Below are 21,994 nucleotides of genomic sequence, written 5' to 3'. Positions count from 1 at the left end.
GCTCAGATACACCCCCTTCCCCTGAAACACACACACACTGGTCCCCCGTTGTGACCATTTTCCCAAGCATCTCTGTGCAGTCAGACCTTTGATTATTTTGTGCCACCAGGGCCACAATTATTTGCCCCCTCTCTGATTGTCTGAGTGTGACTCCCTCTCCATGGGATATTGCAGCTAATGTTGCCAGCACTGCCATTACATGGGTGGGGGCACCCCACCGGAATCCCCACAACTAGGTACAAGGTCATCAAGGTTCTCATTAGCAGCTTTGAGAAATTCCTTGTATATTATGCTCACCTATCCTGGGCTTTGGGTTTGTAGGACCAACCCTGCCAGGCAGGCTCAGATCTTGAGGGGGCGGTGTTGCTTTAGTGGGTCTCTGACAGCATTTATCTTTCTGTCTTGGCTGCGTATAAGCTAGTTTCATTAGTCTATAAAACAGATATGGACTTCTATTTAGTGAATTGGTCGGTCAGGTGGGTGTCTAGGGTATAGGGTTGGGGACCGTTCCATCATGATAGGACAATAAATAAATAAATAAACAATATTTATAATTTATTTAAAAATGTATAGCCCATATCTGCACAAAATTGAAAGCTCTCTCTGTCACAGACACACATGGGCTCTGGCATTTCCAACCGTTTTCCTTTTTCACTCACTTAACTCCATACTTTTCCAAACACACCGCACCTTCCATCACAATACACCCATACATACCCACATACTGTGCCTTCTATGTCCGCTGTTTGCTGTGTTTTCATCCTTACCATGTTGATTCCTACCTAATTTCAGGCTTTTGAGTACTTTTGTGTTCCAGTTCCTTATATTTGAAGATGTATTATTTCAATAATTATCCTTTCTTCTAATGCTGTCTTTTATCTATTTATAAATATGATAAATAGAAAGTTGAATATAAATTATTTTACAACATTCCCTATCTTGAATGGTATAGTGTATTTGTAGTTTATTTCTTTATCAATTGTATTTGATTGTTTTCCTATGTTTTTAAATCACAATCCCTACCATGGATAGTATTGGGTGTTCCATTATTCAACTCTTCTATGGGAACTTTGTAGTATTTAGAATAGCCATGGAGTAGTCTTGGTGTCTCGGAACAATTTGTTATCAGTATACAGTTTATCAACTATGAGAGCTACACGTTTCCCTTTTAATCTATTCTCCTTGAAGATTGGGTACAGAACTTTGTGCCGTTCTGCAATTTCCTTCAGGAACTGATCATTCATGCGTAATTTTGTGCCAGCAAGTCTTTTACCCAGGCTTTTAACCATTATTTTATCTTTAAAGAACGCAAATTTGACAATGATTGGGCACTCATATCTCTGTCCTTTCTGTCCGAAACGGTGTACACATTCGGGTTTGATTTTGTTGACAGTATCGCCTGGGATCTGTAGCTCTTCAATAAATATTTATTTCACCACACTTTCAGGATTTTCACCCTCTTTTTCTTTGATACCAGTGCGTACCAGATTTTCTCTCATAGATCTGGTCTGTATTTCAAGTAAGGCATGTCTCAGAAACATGTTCTCCTTTTTAAGTTATTTAACGTCCATTTCAATCGTATTGACTGTACCTTTTAGCTTGTTTGTTTCTTTCTCCATTGTCGCAGCTTTTTCGTCACTCATCTCGAGACTCACCTTCAACTCCTTTATGTCTTTACTGACTAGTTCAAGTATGCCCAGTTTACCATTTATCGACTTTAGCAAGTCGGTTTCTATACCTACCATTCCCGGTGGTGAAAAGCATAAATCGTCTGTGTCCGTCGAGGAATCTCGTTTTCTTTTGGGGATTGGATCTCCATGCTTACTCTCCGACATGTTTGGGTGTTGATTGTATTGGTGATATTGGTCAATACTTTTGTCTAGCCTTATCATTTGTTTTGTGTTGTTATCCAGATTGAAGGTGATTGCCCACGAGTATGTGGAGTGAAGTGCTAATATTTAGTCAAAGTTACAGATATTGAATATTACGATTTTATCTTGAGGCAATATACACCGCTGTGTTCAGTCCACCATGACACCTGGTGGTCCTGTAGGTTTTAACTCCAACCCTGTTCCTCCTCTGAAGAGTTTAGTGAGGGAACGGAACATCCTGTTACATTGTTTATACCCTCTGTATTTACAGTTGAAATCTGAAGTTTACATACACTTAGGTTGGAGTCATTAAAACTCAGTTTTCAACCACTCAACACATTTCTTGTTAACAAACTATAGTTTTGGCAAGTCGGTTAGGACATCTACTTTGTGCATGACACAAGTAATTTTTCCAACAATTGTTTACAGACAGATTATTTCACTTATAATTCACTGTATCACAATTCCAGTGGGTCAGAAGTTTACATACACTAAGTTGACTGTGCCTTTAAACAGCTTGGAAAATTCCAGAAAATGATGTAATTGCTTTAGAAGCTTCTGACAGGCTAATTGACATCATTTGAGTCAATTAGAGGTGTACCTGTGGATGTATTTCAAGGCCTACCTTCAAACACAGTGCCTCTTTGCTTGACATCATGGGAAAATCAAAAGAAATCAGCCAAGACCCCAGAAAAAATATTGTAGACCTTCACAAGACTGGTTCATCCTTGGGAGCAATTTCCAAACGCCTGAAGGTACCACGTTCGTCTGTACAAATAATAGTACGCAAGTATAAACACCATGGGACCACGCAGCCGTCATACCGCTCAGGAAGGAGACACGTTCTGTCTCCTAGAGATGAACGTACTTTGGTGTGAAAAGTGCAAATCAATCCCAGAACAACAGCAAAGGACCTTGTGAAGATGCTGGAGGAAACAGGTACAAAAGTATCTATATTCACAGTAAAACAAGTCCTAAATCGACATAACCTGAAAGGCCGCTCAGCAAGGAAGAAGCCACTGCTCCAAAACAGCCATAAAAAAGCCAGACTACGGTTTGCAACTGCATATGGGGACAAAGATCATACTTATTGGAGAAATGTCCTCTGGTCTGATGAAACAAAAATAGAACTGGCCAAAATGACCATCGTTATGTTTGGAGGAAAAAGGGGGTCGCTTGCAAGCCGAAGAACACCATCCAACCGTGAAGCACGGGGGTGGCAGCATCATGCTGTGGGGGTGCTTTGCTGCAGGAGGGACTGGTGCACTTCACAAAATAGATGGCATCATCAGGAAGGAAAATTATATGGATTTATTGAAGCAACATCTCAAGACATCAGTCAGGAAGTTAAAGTTTGGTCGTAAATGGGTCTTCCAAATGGACAATGACCCCAAGCATACTTCCAAAGTTGTGGCAAAATGGCTTAAGGACAACAAAGTCAAGGTATTGGAGTGGCCATCACAAATCCCTGACCTCAATCCTATAGAAAATGTGTGGGCAGAACTGAAAAAGCATGTGCGAGCAAGGAGGCCTAAAAAACCTGACTCAGTTACACCAGCTCTGTCAGGAGGAATGGGCCAAAATTCACCCAACTTATTATGGGAAGCCTGTGGAAGGCTACCCGAAATGTTTGACCCAAGTTAAACAATTTAAAGGCAATGCTACCAAATACTAATTGAGTGTATGTAAACTTCTGACCCACTGGGAATGTGATGAAAGAAATAAAAGCTGAAAGAAATAATTCTCTCTACTATTATTCTGACATTTCACATTCTTAAAATAAAGTGGTGATCCTAACTGACCTAAAACAGGGAATCTTTACTAGGATTAAATGTCAGGAATTGTGAAAAACTGAGTTTAAATGTATTTGGTGAAGGTGTATGTAAACTTCTGACTTCAACTGTATATACTGGATTCTTGACATAGCTCACTGTAATATATATTCTGCTGTACATATATTTCTTAGTATATATTTTTGGTGTATATACGCATAGATTGCATTAGGATGACTGATATCGGCCTGACATTCGTGATTTTTTTCTATTTTTTTTGTTATTATTATTGTGTACTTGTTTGACATTTTGCTGCATTGTTAGGACCTAGTAACACAAGCATTTTGCTGCACCCGCTAAAACACCTAAACTGTGTACGCGACCAATAAACGTTGATTTGGTTTTGATTTGCACTGCATGAACACACAGACGGTGAAGAGTTATGCTCATCCTTTTGCTCTTTGTGTGTCGGTGCCCTTTCTCTCTGCATCTGTCTTTCAGTCTCTCTCTCGCTCTCTCTCTGCATCTGTCTTTCAGTCTCTCTTTCTCTCTCTCTCTCTCTCTCTCTCTCTCTCTCTCTCTCTCTCTCTCTGTCAATCAGTCGGACGGTCTCACTCTCTCTCTCTGCATCTCTGACTTTCAGTCTCTCTCTCTCTGTCTGTCTTATCAGTCAGTCGGTCTCTCTCTCTCTGCATCTCTGTCTTTCGGTATCTCCCTCTCTCTCCCTCTCTCCTGCGCTCTCTCTCTCTCTCTGTCTGTCTCTCTCTCTCTCTCTCTTTATGTCTCTCTCTCTCTTTATGTCTCTCTCTCTTCCTCTTCCCCTCTATCTGTCTGTCTGTCTATCTCTGTCTCTAATTTTGAGAATAATAATTATCTTAAATGCAAACATGAGTTACAGTCATTCAGACATACTGCAGGTTTTGTAGAATTGGACAGACACAACCAGCTGATCTAGTCACATAGCTTATACAATGGGTCTAGTTTGCAACCCAGACTTTTTCCTAATGACTTGCTGTTCTTTGATTTATCCCTGTGTGCTCTTTGTCTGGGTGCTGGAAAGTGCCCCAGGGTGAGCCTGTGCCATCATCATTAATAAAATGTCCTGGTTGAAACGGTTGGCATGGGCCACCAACTCTTTCTCTCTCGCTCTACTTGCTTAGTAGTGCCATGACGCAGTGGGGGGTGGGGGGTGGGGGGGGTCTATGTCCTTTAAAGTAAATTACATGACTCTGTGACTATAGCAACTAGCGGTAATTGTCTTTAATTGTAAGATGAATAAAGGGTTTTGAAGGGGTGATTCTAAAGAAACATAGACTGTAAGATCCATCTCGCACATTAATAAAATATAGAATGTAAAAGGTATGTACAGTACCAGTCAAAGTTTGGACACACCTACTCATTCAAAGGTTTTTCTTTATTTTTACTATTTTCAACATTGTAGAATAATAGTGGTGATATCAAAACTATGAAATAACACAAAAGGAATCATGTAGTAACCAAAACATTGTTAAACAAATATATATTTTATATTTGAGATTCTTCAAAGTACCCAACCGTTGCTTTGATGACAGCTTTGCACACTCTTGGCATTCTCTCAACCAGCTTCACCTGGAATGCTTTTCCAACAGTCTTGAAGGAGTTCCCACATGTGCTGAGCACTTGTTGGCTGATTTTCCTTCACTCTGCGGTCCAATTCATCCCAAACCATCTCAATTGGGTTGAGGTCGGGTGATTGTGGAGGCCAGGTGATCTGATGCAGCACTCCATCACTCTCCTTCTTGATCAAATAGCCCTTACACAGCCTGGAGGTGTTGGATCACTGTCTTGTTGAAAAACAAATTATAGTCCCACTAAGCACAAACCAGAATGTGGTGGTAGCCATGTTGGTTAAGTGTGCCTTGAATTCTAAATAAATCACCAACAGTGTCACCAGCAAAGCACCACCACACCATCACACCTCCTCCTCCATGCTTCACGATGGGAACCACACATGTGGAGATAATCCATTCACCTACAATTTACATTTTAGTCATTTAGCAGACATTTTTCATACTGGCCCCCCGTGGGAATCGAACCCACAACCCTGGCGTTGCAAGCGCCATGCTCTACCAACTGATGTACAGGAGGCCACCACCTACTCTGCGTCTTACAAAGACACAGGGGTTGGTACCAAAAATCTCAAATTTGGACTCATCAGACCAAAGGACAGATTTCCACTGGTGTAATGTCCATTGCTCGTGTTTCTTGGCCCAAGCAAGTCTCTTCTTCGTATTGGTGTCCTTTAGTAGTGGTTTCTTTGCAGCAATTCGACCATGAAGGCCTGATTTCATGCAGTCTCCTCTGAACAGTTGATTTTGAGATGTGTCTGCTACTTGAACTCTGTGAAGCAATTATTTGGGCTGCAATTTCTGAGTCTGGTAACTCTAATGAACTTATCCTCTGCAGCAGAAGTAAGTCTGGGTCTTCCATTCCTGTGGCGGTACTCATGAGAGCCGGTTTCATCATAGCGCTTGATGTTTTGATGCGACTGCACTTGAAGAAACTTTCAAAGTTCTTGAAATATTCCGGATTGACTGACCTTTATTTGTTAAAGTAATGATGGACTGTTGTTTATCTTTGCTTATTTGAGCTGTTCTTGCCATAATATGGACTTGGTATTTTACCAAGTAGGGCTATCTTCTGTGTACCACCCATACCTTGTCACAACACAACTGATTGGCTCAAAAGCATTAAGAAGGAAAGAAATTCCACAAATGAACTTTTAACAAGGCACACCTGTTAATTGAAATGCATTCCAGGTGACTACCTCAAGAAACTGGTTGAGAGAATGCCAAGAGTGTGCAAAGCTGTCATCAAGGCAAAGGGTGGCTGCTTTGAAGAATCTCAAATATAAAATATATTTTTATTTGTTTAACACTTTTTTGGTTACTACAGTGAGGAAAAAAAGTATTTGATCCCCTGCTGATTTTGTACGTTTGCCCATTGAAAAAGACATGATCAGTCTATAATTTTAATGGTATGTTTATTTGAACAGTGAGAGACAGAATAACAACAAAAAAATCCAGAAAAATGCATGTCAGAAATGTTATAAATTAATTTGATTTTAATGAGGGAAATAAGTATTTGACCCCTCTGCAAAACATGACTTAGTACTTGGTGGCAAAACCCTTGTTGGCAATCACAGAGGTCAGACGTTTCTTGTAGTTGGCAACCCGATTTGCACACATTTCAGGAGGGATTTTGTCCCACTCCTCTTTGCAGATCTTCTCCAAGTCATTAAGGTTTCGAGACTGACGTTTGGCAACTCGAACCTTCAGTACCCTCCACAGATTTTCTATGGGATTAAGGTCTGGAGACTGGCTAGCCCACTCCATGACCTTAATGTGCTTCTTCTTGAGCCACTCCTTTGTTGCCTTGGCCGTGTGTTTTGGGTCATTGTCATGCTGGAATACCCATCCACGACCCATTTTCAATGCCCTGGCTGAGGGAAGGAGGTTCTCACCCAAGATTTGACGGTACATGGCCCCGTCCATTGTCCCTTTGATGCGGTGAAGTTGTCCTGTCCCCTTAGCAGAAAAACACCCCCAAAGCATAATGTTTCCACCTCCATGTTTGACGGTGGGGATGGTGTTCTTGGGGTCATAGGCAGTATTCCTCCTCCTCCAAACATGGCGAGTTGAGTTGATGCCAAAGAGCTCCATTTTGGTCTCATCTGACCACAACACTTTCACCCAGTTCTCCTCTGAATCATTCAGATGTTCATTGGCAAACTTCAGACAGGCATGTATATGTGCTTTCTTGAGCAGGGGGACCTTGCGGGCTCTGCAGGATTTCAGTCCTTCACGGCGTAGTGTGTTACCAATTGTTTCCTTGGTGACTATGATCCCAGCTGCCTTGAGATCATTGACAAGATCCTCCCTTGTACTTCTGGGCTGATTCCTCACCGTTCTCATGATCATTGCAACTCCACGAGGTGAGATCTTGCATGGAGCCCCAGGCCGAGGGAGATTGACAGTTATTTTGTGTTTCTTCCATTTGCGAATAATCGCACAAACTGTTGTTACCTTCTCACCAATCTTCTTGGCGATGGTCTTGTAGCCCATTCCAGGCTTGTGTAGGTCTACAATCTTGTCCCTGACATCCTTGGAGAGCTCTTTGGTCTTGGCCATGGTGGAGATTTTGGAATCTGATTGATTGATTGCTTCTGTGGACAGGTGTCTTTTATACAGGTAACAAACTGAGATTAGGAGCACTTCCTTTAAGAGTGTGCTCCTAATCTCAGCCAGAAATATTTCTGATTGAGAGGGGGTCAAATATTTATTTCCCTCATTAAAATGCAAATCAATTTATAACATTTTTTACATGCGTTTTTCTGGATTTTTTTGTTGTTATTCTGTCTCTCACTGTTCAAATAAACCTACCATTAAAATTATAGACTGATCATTTCTTTGTCAGTGGGCAAACGTACAAAATCAGCAGGGGATCAAATACTTTTTTCCCTCACTGTACATGGTTCCATATGTGCTATTTCATAGTTTTGATGTCTTCACTACTATTCTACAATGTAAAAAATAAAGAAAAACCCTCGAATGAGTAGGTGTGTCCAAACTTTTGACTGGTACTATATATGTACTAGAAAAGCTGTAAAAGCTGTCCTCCGAAGAGTGCGTAGAGAGATATTGTTTTTGTCCATCTTAAATCACTGTGGGTTCGTTTTAGTGAGGCTGCCATACTCCAACCCCTGTATGATGTACAGTACAGCAGACATAGTACACAATGTGCAGTACACCTTGCTTGAAGTGCACAACGCAGAACATTCAACCAAATTAAATGTGAATATCTGAATGTTGTTTCATACTAAGGCAAGAATTGTCATCCTCTTCCATCTGTTTGCACTGTCATTCCTCAAATCCCACCTGGTTCTCTCACCACTGGGTAGCCGTCTCCTGAAATGTCCTACAGCCATCTGATGCTGTCTTCCTTCAGACATGGTGGTGCTCTCTACAGATTCGGGAAAGGGAAGTGATGCCCAGACAGGTGCCATATATTTTTACAGAGGCAGCATATATTAGAGTAATCCCTCCCTCCCCAAAGGTGAATACACATACGCACACTTTTTGGGAGATGAGAAGTCTTTAATTCATGAAATATTCTTAAATTCATGAATATTCCAACATCCTCTTCTGTTGAGGATTTGCAATTCTATGTTTTCCCTCAGTGGGAGTTATTATTGTTAGGCTATTTTGGATGTTACATGTGCCTTGCGGACAATACTCTTGAGTCTTACCCCAAATCTATCTGAGTTTCTTACACTGAGTCAGAGTCAATGATCTCAAACATGTGCTTGAAATACACTGAAAAGTGCTGGTCCCATGTTTAATGAGCTGAAATAAAAGATTCCAGAAATGTTCCATACTCACAAAAAGCTTATTTGTCTCAAATGCTGTGCACAAATCTATTTACATCCCTGTTACTGAGCATTTTATCCTTTGTCAAGATAATCCATCCCCTTGACAGGTGTGGCATATCAAGAAGCTGATTAAACAGCATGATCATAACCTTGTGCTGGAGACAATAAAAGGCCACTCTAAAATGTGCAGTTTTGTCACACAACACAATGCCACAGATGTCTCAAGTTTTGAGGGGGCTGAGGAGTATTTCTGTCTGTAATAAAGCTCTAGTGTGGGGAAAAACTCATTCTGATTGGCTGGGCCTGGCTCCCAATTTGGTGGGCCTATGCCCTTCCAGGCCCAACCATGGCTGCCCCTCTGCCCAGTCATTTGAAATCCATACATTAGGGACTAATTTATTTATTTCAGTTGACTGATTTCCTTATATGAACTGTAACTCAGCAAAATCTTTGAAATTTTGCATGTTGCGTTTTATTTAATTTTTCAGTATAGATAGCAAGTGACAATGTCTGCACTCAGAATGACCCCATATGGCTACTGGGCTGGACACAATTAATTAGGGGAATTCCCCATCAGCACTTACAGGGTAATTCATGTCATCTGGAGGAGTTACAATTGTGTGTGTGTGTGATTGTGAGCGTAAGTGCATGCGTGTGTCAATCTGGAGGGGTTAAAGTGATAATCTCCCCCTGTAATGAGCTCCTTAGGCCTCTGTTCCAACCTACTCCCCCTGAACATGTGTTTTTGTGGCCCAAACAGACAGACACCTGCTAGCGTGCTGCTGATAATGATGCTGCCATGGGAAAGGTCACTGTAAAAAGTCTATAGACCACCTGCAAGTGCAATGCCCACAGTCTAGTTTATCATAATGGCTGGTTGATTATTTGTTCCATCAGTTTCAATAATATTGATTGTTGATGGCTTGTTTTACCTTTTTCGGTTTTATTTCATTTTTCAGTTGAAGTTAAATTATTACATTATCATGCTTCTCACACCCTCATTGCCTAAAACTCTGCACAACATGTCCCTCATGGGAGAAATGTGTGTCTCAAGGCGAGCTGCAGCCTAGACTAGACTAGACTAGACTAGCACTCCTATCCATCCCTGTGGTTATAACCAGCGTGACAAACAGGGTGACTTCCTGAGCCTTCAATCTCTCCTCTCTTCTCTCCGTTGCTCTCTCTCCCTCCAATCTCTCCTCCCTTCTCTCTGTTGCTCTCTCTCCCTCCCTCATCTCTGTCTCTCCCCACAATCTCCTCCCTCGTCTCCTTCTCTCCCTTCAATCTATCCTCTCTCGTCTCTGTCTCTCACGGGTCATAAATCTCCTTGCTGGGCCTCTGCCTGGGCTGTCTGCCTGTCAGGGACACCCGTCACCCTGGAGGCCATGGAGCTTGTCTCTCCCTAGGGCCTCATTGTCTTTTTATAGCCAATCACACAACCAGAGATGACGTTAACCAGCCAGGAGACTGTGTGGCTCTGAATCTATATGAGAGCAATTATTTTAGCAACCTGACGTTTCTGTCCATGGTTGGTTGGGCGGTAGGAGGGTTTGCTTTGCTCCAGTGCTCTTCCTCGCTCCTAGGGGTAGGGGGTTTGTGTTACTGCTGTTTGCTTTGATGTGAGTAAATGGTTAAGGCCTCTCCATTATGGCAAAGTACATACACAATGAAGGATTGCCTTCATGTCTCTCTGTCATGTATTGTAGGGTAAAGCATAGCTTTTCATTGGGTCATGAGTCATATAGCCCTGTTTTGTTTTATGAGTTGTAGGTCACGAACATAGGTTAAGCTTGTATAGTGACCCCATTCTACTGAGTGATGTCATCATCGTAATCATAATCGTTATTGTGATTGTCATTATCACCATCATCTTCATCATAACACCATTACTTCAGAATATACATTCATTCAGGAAAGAAGACACCGAGACAAAAATTCATGATTTTCCACAACATGAGTTTATTGTGGCTCTTTTTGTAGGTTTCCTTTTTAATAGTAGTTCCCTTTACATCAAATGTCCCAAAGGAGGGGAGAGGAGATACTGCACACACATATCAGAAAAGCACTAAGTAATACTTTCACTTGAAACTAACCGCTACATTAGGTATGAGTTTGGAAAAGGAGAGGGAGGATGCAGAGATCACGAGACAATTTCATATCACACAGCTGCAGACAGACAGTATTAACAATCATCCAAAAGAGATAAAGAGAGAAAGATAGAAAGAGAGAGATTACAGAGATTATAGAAAGCAAGGAATTCAATAAAGTAGTAGCATGAGGAAAGGTCAAGAAAGAGTGGTGTGTGTGGTCGGTCTCGGTCGGTCACTATAGTTTGTAGTTGAACGGCAGAATGGTCATGCTTATGGTTAAAGGTTCCTGTTGCAGAGCTGTACAGGACAACTGGATAACTGTGTTGCCATGGTGACCTGTCATGGAGACAGTAACTAAGTACCTGCCTCTGGTTGGTTGACTGTAATATTTTGTCTACGTTGTGAGTTTTCACCTAGCAGTGACCGTTTGTTCTGAGTAGTGGATGGTTGTAGTATGTTCATGGCCTCCCTATAGGTGTGATCATTTATGATTGATGTGTGCGGTTGGAGTTTGACCATGAGTGTTTTCTATGATTTTGTTTATGGTTTCATGTTACAGTTATTATTATTTGTCCTGGCTTTTAAAGTGTCTAGTTTTTTCGTCTTTCACACCTGGAACTCATACCCAAAACAATCACTCCCCCCTGTGTTCTACTCTTCTCAAGGCGTATCTATACAGTGCTTTACCTGACTCAAAGGGATTTTGGCAGAGGTACTGCCATCTTCCATCACAAGGCATCTGACCACTTCTTTCTACAGACCTGTGGTTGGCCCGAGGTACTACACATCCTCATTGAGTAGCTAAAGGGCCATGGACTATGATGGAGCAGATTTAAAGACCTTAAAACGGCCAACATAGTCGGAGGATGGGACCGCTCGTTTGACTTTTCACTCCATGCCATCATGGCGTAGCTGGCAACACCCCAAAGACAACCAACTTTTAATGTACCTCCGACTTGGCAAAAACTGGTTGAATCAACGTTGTTTCCACGACATTTCAAAAATTAAATTCAATGTGATGATGTTGAATCAACATGAAAAACGGATTGGATTTGCAAAAAAATCCAATGACATGTGGGCAGTTTTAGTTGATTTCATGTTGAATTCACAATAGTTGACAACTAAACCAAATGTAAATCAAAACTAGACGTTGACTGACATCTGTCCCTAGTGGGGTATGTCTTATGTATATTAGCCTTGCATTGTTCTTTTGGCAGTTAAGAGCAGAGTTTCCCATCCTTTAAAAGAGAAAAAAGACTTGGTATATTTTTACATTACTCATGCACATTTCTTTCGACCATTCACCCTGCCACAAAGCTATATATAATTATAGTACAGTGTTTTAAAAAAGCAGAAATGTTTTTAAGGTTAGGAAAGTATTTCGCTTCACAAGTCTGAACATATTGTGGCACATTCAAGCAGTCGCTAGGGCTCCATTTGTGGTTGACACAAAAGGCTGCAGGACGGACTGAGCTAGAGTATACAGTACATAGAGTTCTATTGAAATCAATCCAATCCAAACGTTAACAGACAATTTCTGAATCTTTCTGAATGTTACAGACATTATTTTGAAACAGTGCTTTTCTAATTAAATTTGTCAAGAAGCATATTTGACATTTGGCCAACAAGTTCTACTTATTTGTAATGCACGTTTGACATCGCATTAAACAATTATCCTGCAAGATCTTTAGGAGACATTTTATAAGTTAAGAATAAAATAAATAACAACTCTTAAAAACACTGAAATTAAATTTTCAAAATAATGCCGCCCATTATTAACTAATGTGCAAAACAATCAACAATCTTTTGCGCAAACAGAATCAAAACGAATGGACACATCTTTACTAGAATTGTATTGTTCTCAAAATAGTCGCACTGGTATAAGACAGTTAACATGATCCTGCCCTTCAGTGCAGTTGAACTTTAACTTGCTCTATGTATTTCTTCATACTCCGTCAGTGCAGTGTCAAACTACACTAGCTCTATACAGAGATTATCTGATAGTTGGGGACAGACTCTTGTTTTATTTTATTTTAAGTTTTCTAATCATTCCTACTTATGCTACCTGCTATTTGTCCTCAGTGCATCAATCTTTTACATTCAATTCACTTCCTAAGGCAATAACTTAAATGAGTTCTCCTTGATCCTTTGGTGTATGCAGCTGGGTTAAATCAATCTTATATAATATTTTTATGGACAGAGATGTAATCAGTGGCTTGAGACATTGCTTAATGACCTATTAAACTATCACACCCAATATCTATGTTGTCACCATGTAACTTTGAAATTTGTAGTCCCAACCTATCTATTTTTTTTTTTTTTTTTATGTCAGACCTATTTTGTCCCCAGTATGAACAAGTATATTCTCATGGACTTTTCTATCTATATGTTACTTGATTCATATATAATTGGTGCTCATGGGAAAGTGAGTTTTCTGAAGAAATCAGTCTACGTCAAGAGCACCAATTGATACGATGGGAGCCTCTTTTCATGTTCTCCATACTGGTTTAGGTCATATATTTCATCCATACAGGATATTATTATAAAATCATTCCTTATTCAAAGTGTTCCACAAGGCTGACGTTAACTTGTGTGAGATAGTTTGTTTGAGTATTGTGGACAATTATGTTTGCGGTTGTCATTTCAAACTCAAACATAACTGTAATGTAGGCTATGCATTTTTCATTGATGTTGGCAAAGAACCTTTGTTTAAATTACGTGTTTACATTATGTTTTTACTCTGCGTCTACATCCCTCACCCCATCTCAAAGATACCACTAACAACATGATCCACTTGATCACTAGATCTCTTGGTTACTAGATCCTTTGATCAGGAGAGTCCAGAGGGTTGTTCCAATCCAAATGATTACAACCCCTTCCCTCCATCAGTCCCCTCACTCAGAAAGTGCATCTTGGAATGTCAATGGAGCGCACACTCCGGTGAAGGGAGAAGTGAAGGGAAGAAGAGAAGCATCATTTGGAATGGAACGAGGCCCAGGATCAGGTTCACAGCTCTATCTTGCAGGCGGGGAAGGACTCGTCCTGCATGACCACGGTGGAGCTGGAGGCCAGCACCATGATGTTCAGGTCCTGCTGCTTCTCATGAGTCTCCTGGTACCACTCCCTCATCACCTCTGAGTCATGAGTTGGGATCAGGGTCACCTGCCAACAGGGAAAAGAGGTTTGCATAATATTTTTTCTAAAACTCTTGAGCTTTGTTTTGTTCCTCTCTAAAAAGCAAAAAAAAACCAACTATGTATTTTCTCTATGTACACTTTTTAAGTCTTGTCTATTGTCTCTATGGCACCTCTCTTCCTGATACTATGGGATTATAATACGGTTATTCTGATACATTTTGACTGTCTCCCTGTACCTGCATGTTGTTTCCCCACATGGCTTTGCCCTCCAGCAGTGAGTCTAGGACAGCTTTGCTGGGCTCCTGGGCCGTCTGGTCATTGCCACTGACTACATAGTAGGAGGACCTGACCCATTTGAAGAACTCTGCATCCACATTCTTGGCGCTGCAGTGGTTTGGGATGTAAACCAGGTCCATGTACGTAGGAGGGCAGTTGGGTACGGGCATTGCCACTGCTGCCTTTCCACTGCCTGAACCTGAGACAGAGATGCGGCTTTGTTAGAAAATCAATGTACATCATGGATGAAAGAAATGTGAATCTATACCGAGGTAAATAGAGCTAAAACTAACCAAAGGATCTAGACACATGACCAAGTAGGAAAAGATGAGTGAAGAATACCAGGTCTTACCTGATGTGGCACTTTTCACACCCCTGGACGCAGAGGTATTGGTTGCATTTTTGGCATCTTTCCCTTCTCCTGCACTCTTTTTGGGAGAGGCTATTACTTTTGAATCCTTTACTTTTGAGGGCCCAGTCTTTCTGGCCGGAGAGGAGGACTTGGTCATGGTGAGCTTCTTCTTCTTAGCTTTCTCAGCTCCCTCTGCCTTTGAGTCCTTGTCCTTGGTCTGGTTGTTGTCATCAGCGGGGGGCATGTTGGCCTCCGGATCTACCATGGTGACATCTGGGTGGGCTGGAGACGGAGCAGAGTCCCTGGGGGCCACGGGAGGAGGATCTGCGTGTCTGTATGTCAGGGTTCTGTCAGTGGGAAGTGTCTCCGAATCATCCTCAGAGTCTATGTTTGCATCTGCGGTAATTGAGGGGCACTCCTCAGTCCCAGGGGGAACGTCAGAATCTGTCTGGGACGGGGCAGATTCACTGATGGAGGTTGGAGGAGTCTCTTCACATTGCTTAGCGTGTAGTTTATTGCCGGGGGATGGAGGTCCTCCATCTGACTTAGCCAGGGGCTTCTCTTCCTCCAGAGGGTTCTCCTCATTCATGAAATACTCCAGGGGACTGGGGTTTATGAAGGAGGGGGACAGCTCTGTCTTAGGGTGGCGGTACTCACAGGAAGTCACCAAGCATAGGTCAACATCTGTTTTGGAACCAGAAGAAGGGGTCTTCTTGGAGGAGTCTGGGTCCCTGGAGCCACCTGCACACTTCTGATAGTCAGAGAGGTTTGAAGAGAGTGGAAGGTAGGATGGGGAGGGAACCTTGGGACTGACAGGGGATTTGGAATCTCCACATTTGAAGGGATTAGTTTCTGCTCCCAGAGACATCTCTGTTTTCTGTGTGAAGCAAGAATAGGAGGATGAAGAGGGGGAAGAACATTTTGGGGTAGCAGGTGATTTGTCCATCTGCTGGGCTAAGACAGGTGACATTTCCCTCATCTGACAAGGTGTAGTAGTCGAGGGGCTGGATTGGGATGCATCTGAAGGGGACACAGAGGTGGCGCGACTTGAGTCACTGTCTTTGAAGAGCATAGGCTTGTCCACTGTGGGTGGGCACTGATCAGCGGGTCTCAGATCATTGTCCTCTGACGGGCTGTAGTCCACCTCTGTCGGACCATTCTCTGTGGCGCGCAAGCTGCCTGCACAGGGGTGCTCTGGAGACTGTTTGCTGAAGTCCAGGGCTAACGAGTGGTCAGGGGATTCCTGGCCAAATGACATGGTGGAATGTTCCGGGGATTTGGGCTCCTGTACTGGTGTTTTTGATTTGGCAGTCTTTGGTGAGATGTCTGGAGAGATTGACATGGACCTGGAGCTGTCCCCCTTGGGAGATATATCTGCCTCCTGGAAGGGGGTTGGAGTCTGAACCACAGAGACATACAAGGAGTCCTCCACCTCTGTTGATTGAGGGGAGCCGGCTTCAGCATGGAGAGCAGGGGAAACGTCATCTGTCGTAGGCTCTGGGAATTCGATGGTGGCCAGTGAGGTGGTGGAAGCCGAGGCGATGTGAGAAAAAGTGTCCTCTGCTACAGCCTCATCAACAGGGATACCTGATTTATCAGACGTGGTTCCCTCTGAGATCGACATTTTACTCTCCTCTTTGAAACCTGCGAAGGGGTTTGTGGATGAGTTACTATCGCTAGCTCCATTTTTCTTCTCATCTTGACTTGATTGCATTGTTAACATATGATCTAAATCAAAGTGTGTCTTTCCTCCTACTGGTGGCGGGCTCTTCATTGGGGAGAGCACCTTCTCTACAGGTGAGGTGTGGTCAGGAATTGGGTCATCCATGGGGCTGAACCTGATGGAATCCTCTTTGTCACCCGTAACCTCTACGATTACAGGACCATGGTCATTTGCAGGTGGTATAGAGCCAGCCTTCTCATCCACGGGAGACTGAAAGTAAGGTGTGTGACCGGAGGAATGAGGTGAGGTGGTTATTTCCAATGTCTTGTCATCTGGGCTGGTTGAAGACCCAGCTGCTGCCTTTGATGATCCTGAAAGCGTTGTGCACAGTTCAATTGGTGCAGCGAATCCAGAGGGGTATGAGTCAAAGGATCCTTTGGGAGCTGAAGGGGAGCGTATGAGAGGCGAAGTAGTGGAGAGTGCAGAGCTGAGTCTTGCCGAATCAAGACCAAATTTGTCTGACTTGAACCCTTCCTCTTTGTCCTCTTCCAGTGACGATGGTGGAGATATTGTGGACGCAGAAACGTGGTAGTCCCTGCCTTCAGTGGCATCACACTTTGAATGGTCTGACTCTGGGTCGTCGTGTAGCGGAGACAGCCTCTTCCTCTCAAAGTCTCCTAACGTGGTTCCTCCAAACCTGGCAAGGTCCTGAGAGGGAGAATCCTCCGTCTCATCGTTAGTGGTCTCGTCACTCATAATGTCCCTTGGAGTGGACATTTCATCCATTGGAGTAGGCACACTGGAGATCTCAATAGTTGACTGGGTGTGGCCAGATGTAGCAGTGTATGCCTCGTCTCGGTTCTCATCATCTGAGGCTGCTTCGTCGTCAGAGCCAGTTGGAAGGGTCTCATCATGAATAGATGCAGCCGGAGAGAGAGGCTCAGACATTTTGGGAGGTTGTGTCACAGACAGACCCAGCTTCTGTACTTCTCTTTCATTTCTGTTATGATCTCTTACATATTGGTCTGCATCCGCACCCACGTTCTCAGAGTCCTCGTCTTCACTGTCCTCAGCATGTATATGCTTGTCCATTTCCCTTCTCATTGGCTCATGGACCTCTTCTGTCTCTCCCTTCTCTTCATAATCTAGCCCAGTTTCCTCATCTTCAAACTTCTCACTGCCGCTGCCACTCAACTTCCCTTTATGCTCCTGTTCCTCTGGGGTCTCCCTGCTTTCTCCTTCATGCTCAGTCGTTGTGATCCCCTCACCCAGAGACTCTGCCGCTTCAGGAGACTCCATAGAGTGCAAAAGGTCCTCTCTGTGGACCACCACCGGCTCTTCCTCCTGAACAATCTCCTCTTCTTTGAGCTCCTCAAAGTCCTTGGTGAGGTCCTCTGGAGAAGACATAATGGCTCTTTCTGTCTCAAGGACCTCCGCAGCACAAGTGGCGGCGGCTACCACTCCTGCTGGGACAGATGCAGCTCCTGTAGCAGCAGATTTAGCATCCGTGGCCTTGGTGTCCTTTTTGGTGACTTTTGGTTTTCCCTTGGACTTAAAAGGGCTTCCAACGTCTTTCGTTGTAGTTTCATCTTTTTTCAGAGGTTTTGGTTTTGGTGCAAGTTTTTTCCCTTCACCTAAAGCAGATGAAGTATTTTTTATATCCTTGGATGGCTTCTTTATGTCTTTCTTTAGATCTTCTTTCTTTTGCTCCTTTATATCTTCCTTCCTCACCTTCATGGGGGAATCTCTCCTGAAAACTTTGTCTTTCCTTAAAATGTCTTTTTTTACCTCTTCTTTGTTTACCTTCTGTTCCTTTTTGGGTGTTTCCTCCTTTTTAGATGTTAGCTTCTCATCTTCCTTCGCTCCTTTCTTTACCTCCTTTTCATCATTTTTCTTTTCTACAGACTTCCTGGGTTCTTTCTTAATAATCTTCTCCTTAAGAGCTTTTGGTTTAATTTCAGGCTTCTTCTTTTCTGGAGTTTCAGGAGTTGGCTCTGCTTTAGCCTTCACTTCTTTTTCCGGTGCCTTCACCTTTTCCTTTTTCAACAAAGGTTTCTCTTTTTTCTCAAATTTGTGGGTCTTTTCTCGAGCTGATTCTGCGTCTATCTTTGCCTTCTCTGGAGCCTCCTCCTTTGATTCCTTCTTGAAACTTTTGCTTGGTGATGGCCTTGAGACTGACTTCAGACTCTCCTTGCTGTCAGTTTTATGTTTTAACTTTGCCTGCTTCAAGGCTGGTGCCAAGTTCGAAGATAGCTCATTCTGAGTGACAACTGGTTGCTTCAAAAAGTCCAAGTGTTTTAATTTTTCCAAACCTTCAAGAATGTGATACTGAGTGGCGTTGCCAGGGAAAAGAACTCGCACTATCTTCTCTGAAGGGTTTGATGGGTGCCACACGATCAATGAAGAGATTGAGGTCATGTAAGAGATTGGGAGCTCTGATTCTTTTCCATTGGGCAGAAGAACAGAGGCTTTGTCTTTCTCGCTACCTGTCCACTGCTTCATAAAGTGCTGCAGCTCCTTGCTGTTCTTTGATGGGTTAAGCACATACATCTCAAGCTTCCCCACGCCCATCTTCTGAAACAGAATGATGGGTTCGATAGTGTTCCCGACCGGCCTCTGCAGAGGCTCAGTCCTCAGATTCAGCTTGCTCAGGTAATGGAGAGTTTGTGCCACCTCTTCAATGTTTCTCCTCACCCTGAAGTTGGGTTCAGCAGGGTTCCCCAGATTCTCAGGGATGTTCAAGAACACAACCCCAATGTCTGGGGATATGAGGTTCTTCCCCCAGTCACCGGTAGCTTGGGATCCCTGGGACTGCTCTTCCTCCAGCTCAGCCATCTTCCTCTGGAGCATGCTGTTGATGCCAGGCAGGTTGTCATCCCCGATGTGGGTCAGGAGGATGGAGTCTACCCGGTCTAGGTGTCTCACTAGCTTCCAGAAGCAGGACTTACGGTTGGAGCCCCCGTTGATAAGCATGTTGAACCCGTTCACCGCAAAGAGGGCAGAGTCGCCGTGGCCGCCGGGGAAAATGTAGCAGCATGGCTTTGAGAGCTTCAGGAAACCGCCAGAGGTCGGTGGCTCCAGCATGTCAAATGGTGATGGGATTTCTACTGACTCCGACAGGTATTCTGTGAACTCTGAGAGACCTTCCATCTCTGGGAGTATCAGGGGTGAGTTGAGCTTCATGTTGATGAAGTCTTGTAGGTTGTGTTTGTCCAGGTTTGAGTTTTTCCAGTCGCCTTGCTCAGGGCAGTAGAGGGTTAGGCTTGCTTTGTTTGCTGGGTGAATAGTGATGAGCAATTCACCAATCTGGGGAAGAGAGAGCGATTTGGAGACTTGAGAAAAAAATCATGACTGTGAGATCAAACAGAACATATTTGCTAACAAAATTATGATAGATAACAGATGACAAATGTATTGCATTTGATGTATTGATGAGGTTTGCTCATTGTGAGGTCAGTAAACTTCAGCAGATTAAGAATAGTACTACAAACTATACAATTATAATTGTATAGTAATTGTTTAGCAAACAATTTTCTCAATTTGACTCACCTCTTGGTCAGTGAATATATCTATGAAGTTGAAGAAAGAGAATGAGCCGGACTGCAGAATCAGCGCTCCTGTGTTTTCAAAGCATTGTCCTGAAAGCACCAGCAGCTTGTGTCTGGCTGTGTCTGAGATCATCTGACAAACCTAGGCAGAAAAAAGGGATCAAACATGTCAGAAAGACACATATGTTTCATTGGAGTTTCAGTGCAATTGTGGCATGAATCTCTTTTGCAATCATAGTTTATGCTAAGGCCGAAGACAGGAATAAGTACAAGAAGGCCTGCTATGACCTCCAAACTACCAAAAGGACAAAATAGGAAAAAGGTGGAATCATATTACACAGGCTACAACGCCCGTCGCATGTGACAGGGGCTACAATCCATTACAGACTACAAAGGAAGACCCAACCGTGATCTGCCCAACGATGCCTCTCTACCAGACGAATTCAATGCATTTTATTTTGACAACAACAATGTCGAGCCGGGTGTGAGGGCCATCACCGACCCAGAGGATTGGGTGATCTCGCTCTCCGAGGCCGACGTGAGAAGGGTCTTTAATCAGGTCAACACCCGTAAGGCCGCGGGCCCCGACGGTATTCCAGGGCGCATTCTCAGAGCATGCGCAAAACAGATGGCAGGCTTATTCTCCTTGTCCCAGTCTGTAATCCCCACGTTTTAAAATGACCACAATCATTCCTGTTCCTAAGAACTCTAAGGCTTCATGCCACAATGAAAACCACCCTGTACACTCACTTCTGTAATCATGAAGTGCTTTGAGAGGCTGGTTATGGCACACATTAACTCTTCCATTCCAGCCACCCTAGACCCACTTCAATTTGCATACCACCCCAACAGATCCATAGACGACGCAATCCCCCATCCACATCGACAAGGCGGTAGTGGAGCAGGTAGACAGTTTCAAGATCCTCAGTGTCCAAATCACTAAAGACTTAAAATGGTCCAAACACACACACACAGTCATGAAGTAGGCTTGAATAAGTTTGGCATGGGCCCTCACATCCTGAAAAGGTTCTACAGCTGTACCATTGAGAGCATATTGACTGGTTGCATCACTGCTTGTTATGGCAATAGCACCACCCTCGATCATATGGCACTACAGAGGGTTGTGCGGACAGCCCAGTACATCACTATATTTTTCGTAGCTGTTTATCTACCACCACAAACCGATGCTGGCATTAAGATTGCACTCAATGAGCTGTATAAGGCCCATAAGTAAACAAGAAAACACTCATGCAGAGGCAGCGCTCCTAGTGGCCGGGGACTCTAATGCAGGGAAACTTAAATCCGTTCTACCTAATTTCTACCAGCATGTTAAATGTGCAACCAGAGGAAAAAAAAACTGTAGACCACCTTTACTCCAAACACAGAGATGCATACAAAGCTCTCCCTCGACCTCCATTTGGCAAATCTGACCATAACTCTATCCTCCTGATTCCTGCTTATAAGCAAAAACTAAAGCAGGAAGCACCAGTGACTTGGTTAATAAAAAAGTGGTCAGATGACGCAGATGCTAAGCTACAGGACTGTTTTGCTAGCACAGACTGGAATATGTTCCGGGATTCTTCAGATAGCATTGAGGAGTACACCACATCAGTCACTGGCTTCATCAATAAGTGCATCGATGACGTCGTCCCCACAGTGACCGTACGTACATACCCCAACCAGAAGCCATGGATTACAGGCAACATCCACACTGAGCTAAAGGGTAGAGCTGCCGCTTTCAAGGAGCGTGACTCTAACCCGGACGCGTATAAGAAATCCTGCTATGCCCTCCAACGAACCATCAAACAGGCAAAGAGTCAATACAGGACTAAGATTGAATCGTACTACAACGGCTCAGACGCTCGTCGGATGTGG

The 21,994-nt window shown here is 43.3% G+C and overlaps 1 protein-coding gene across 1 annotated transcript in view; it reads right to left on the bottom strand.

Moving 5' to 3' along the window:
• Nucleotides 1-10,988: 10,988 nt before the first annotated feature.
• The window catches only part of LOC121541493 (microtubule-associated protein 1B-like), a 68,777-nt gene continuing 57,771 nt past the window's right edge, over nt 10,989-21,994 (bottom strand). Inside the window, exons 4-7 of the mRNA XM_041850549.2 lie at nt 20,121-20,261; nt 14,909-19,877; nt 14,517-14,755; nt 10,989-14,305 (exon numbers count right to left, since the gene is read on the bottom strand). Of these exons, the coding sequence (XP_041706483.1) occupies nt 14,150-14,305; nt 14,517-14,755; nt 14,909-19,877; nt 20,121-20,261 (5,505 nt within the window). The 3' untranslated portion in view covers nt 10,989-14,149. The remainder of the gene's footprint in view (nt 14,306-14,516; nt 14,756-14,908; nt 19,878-20,120; nt 20,262-21,994) is intronic.

This window comes from Coregonus clupeaformis, chromosome 27, assembly GCF_020615455.1.
Source record: "Coregonus clupeaformis isolate EN_2021a chromosome 27, ASM2061545v1, whole genome shotgun sequence".
Classification (NCBI taxonomy): Eukaryota; Metazoa; Chordata; class Actinopteri; order Salmoniformes; family Salmonidae; genus Coregonus; species Coregonus clupeaformis.
This window is presented reverse-complemented; position numbering and strand designations above follow the sequence as displayed.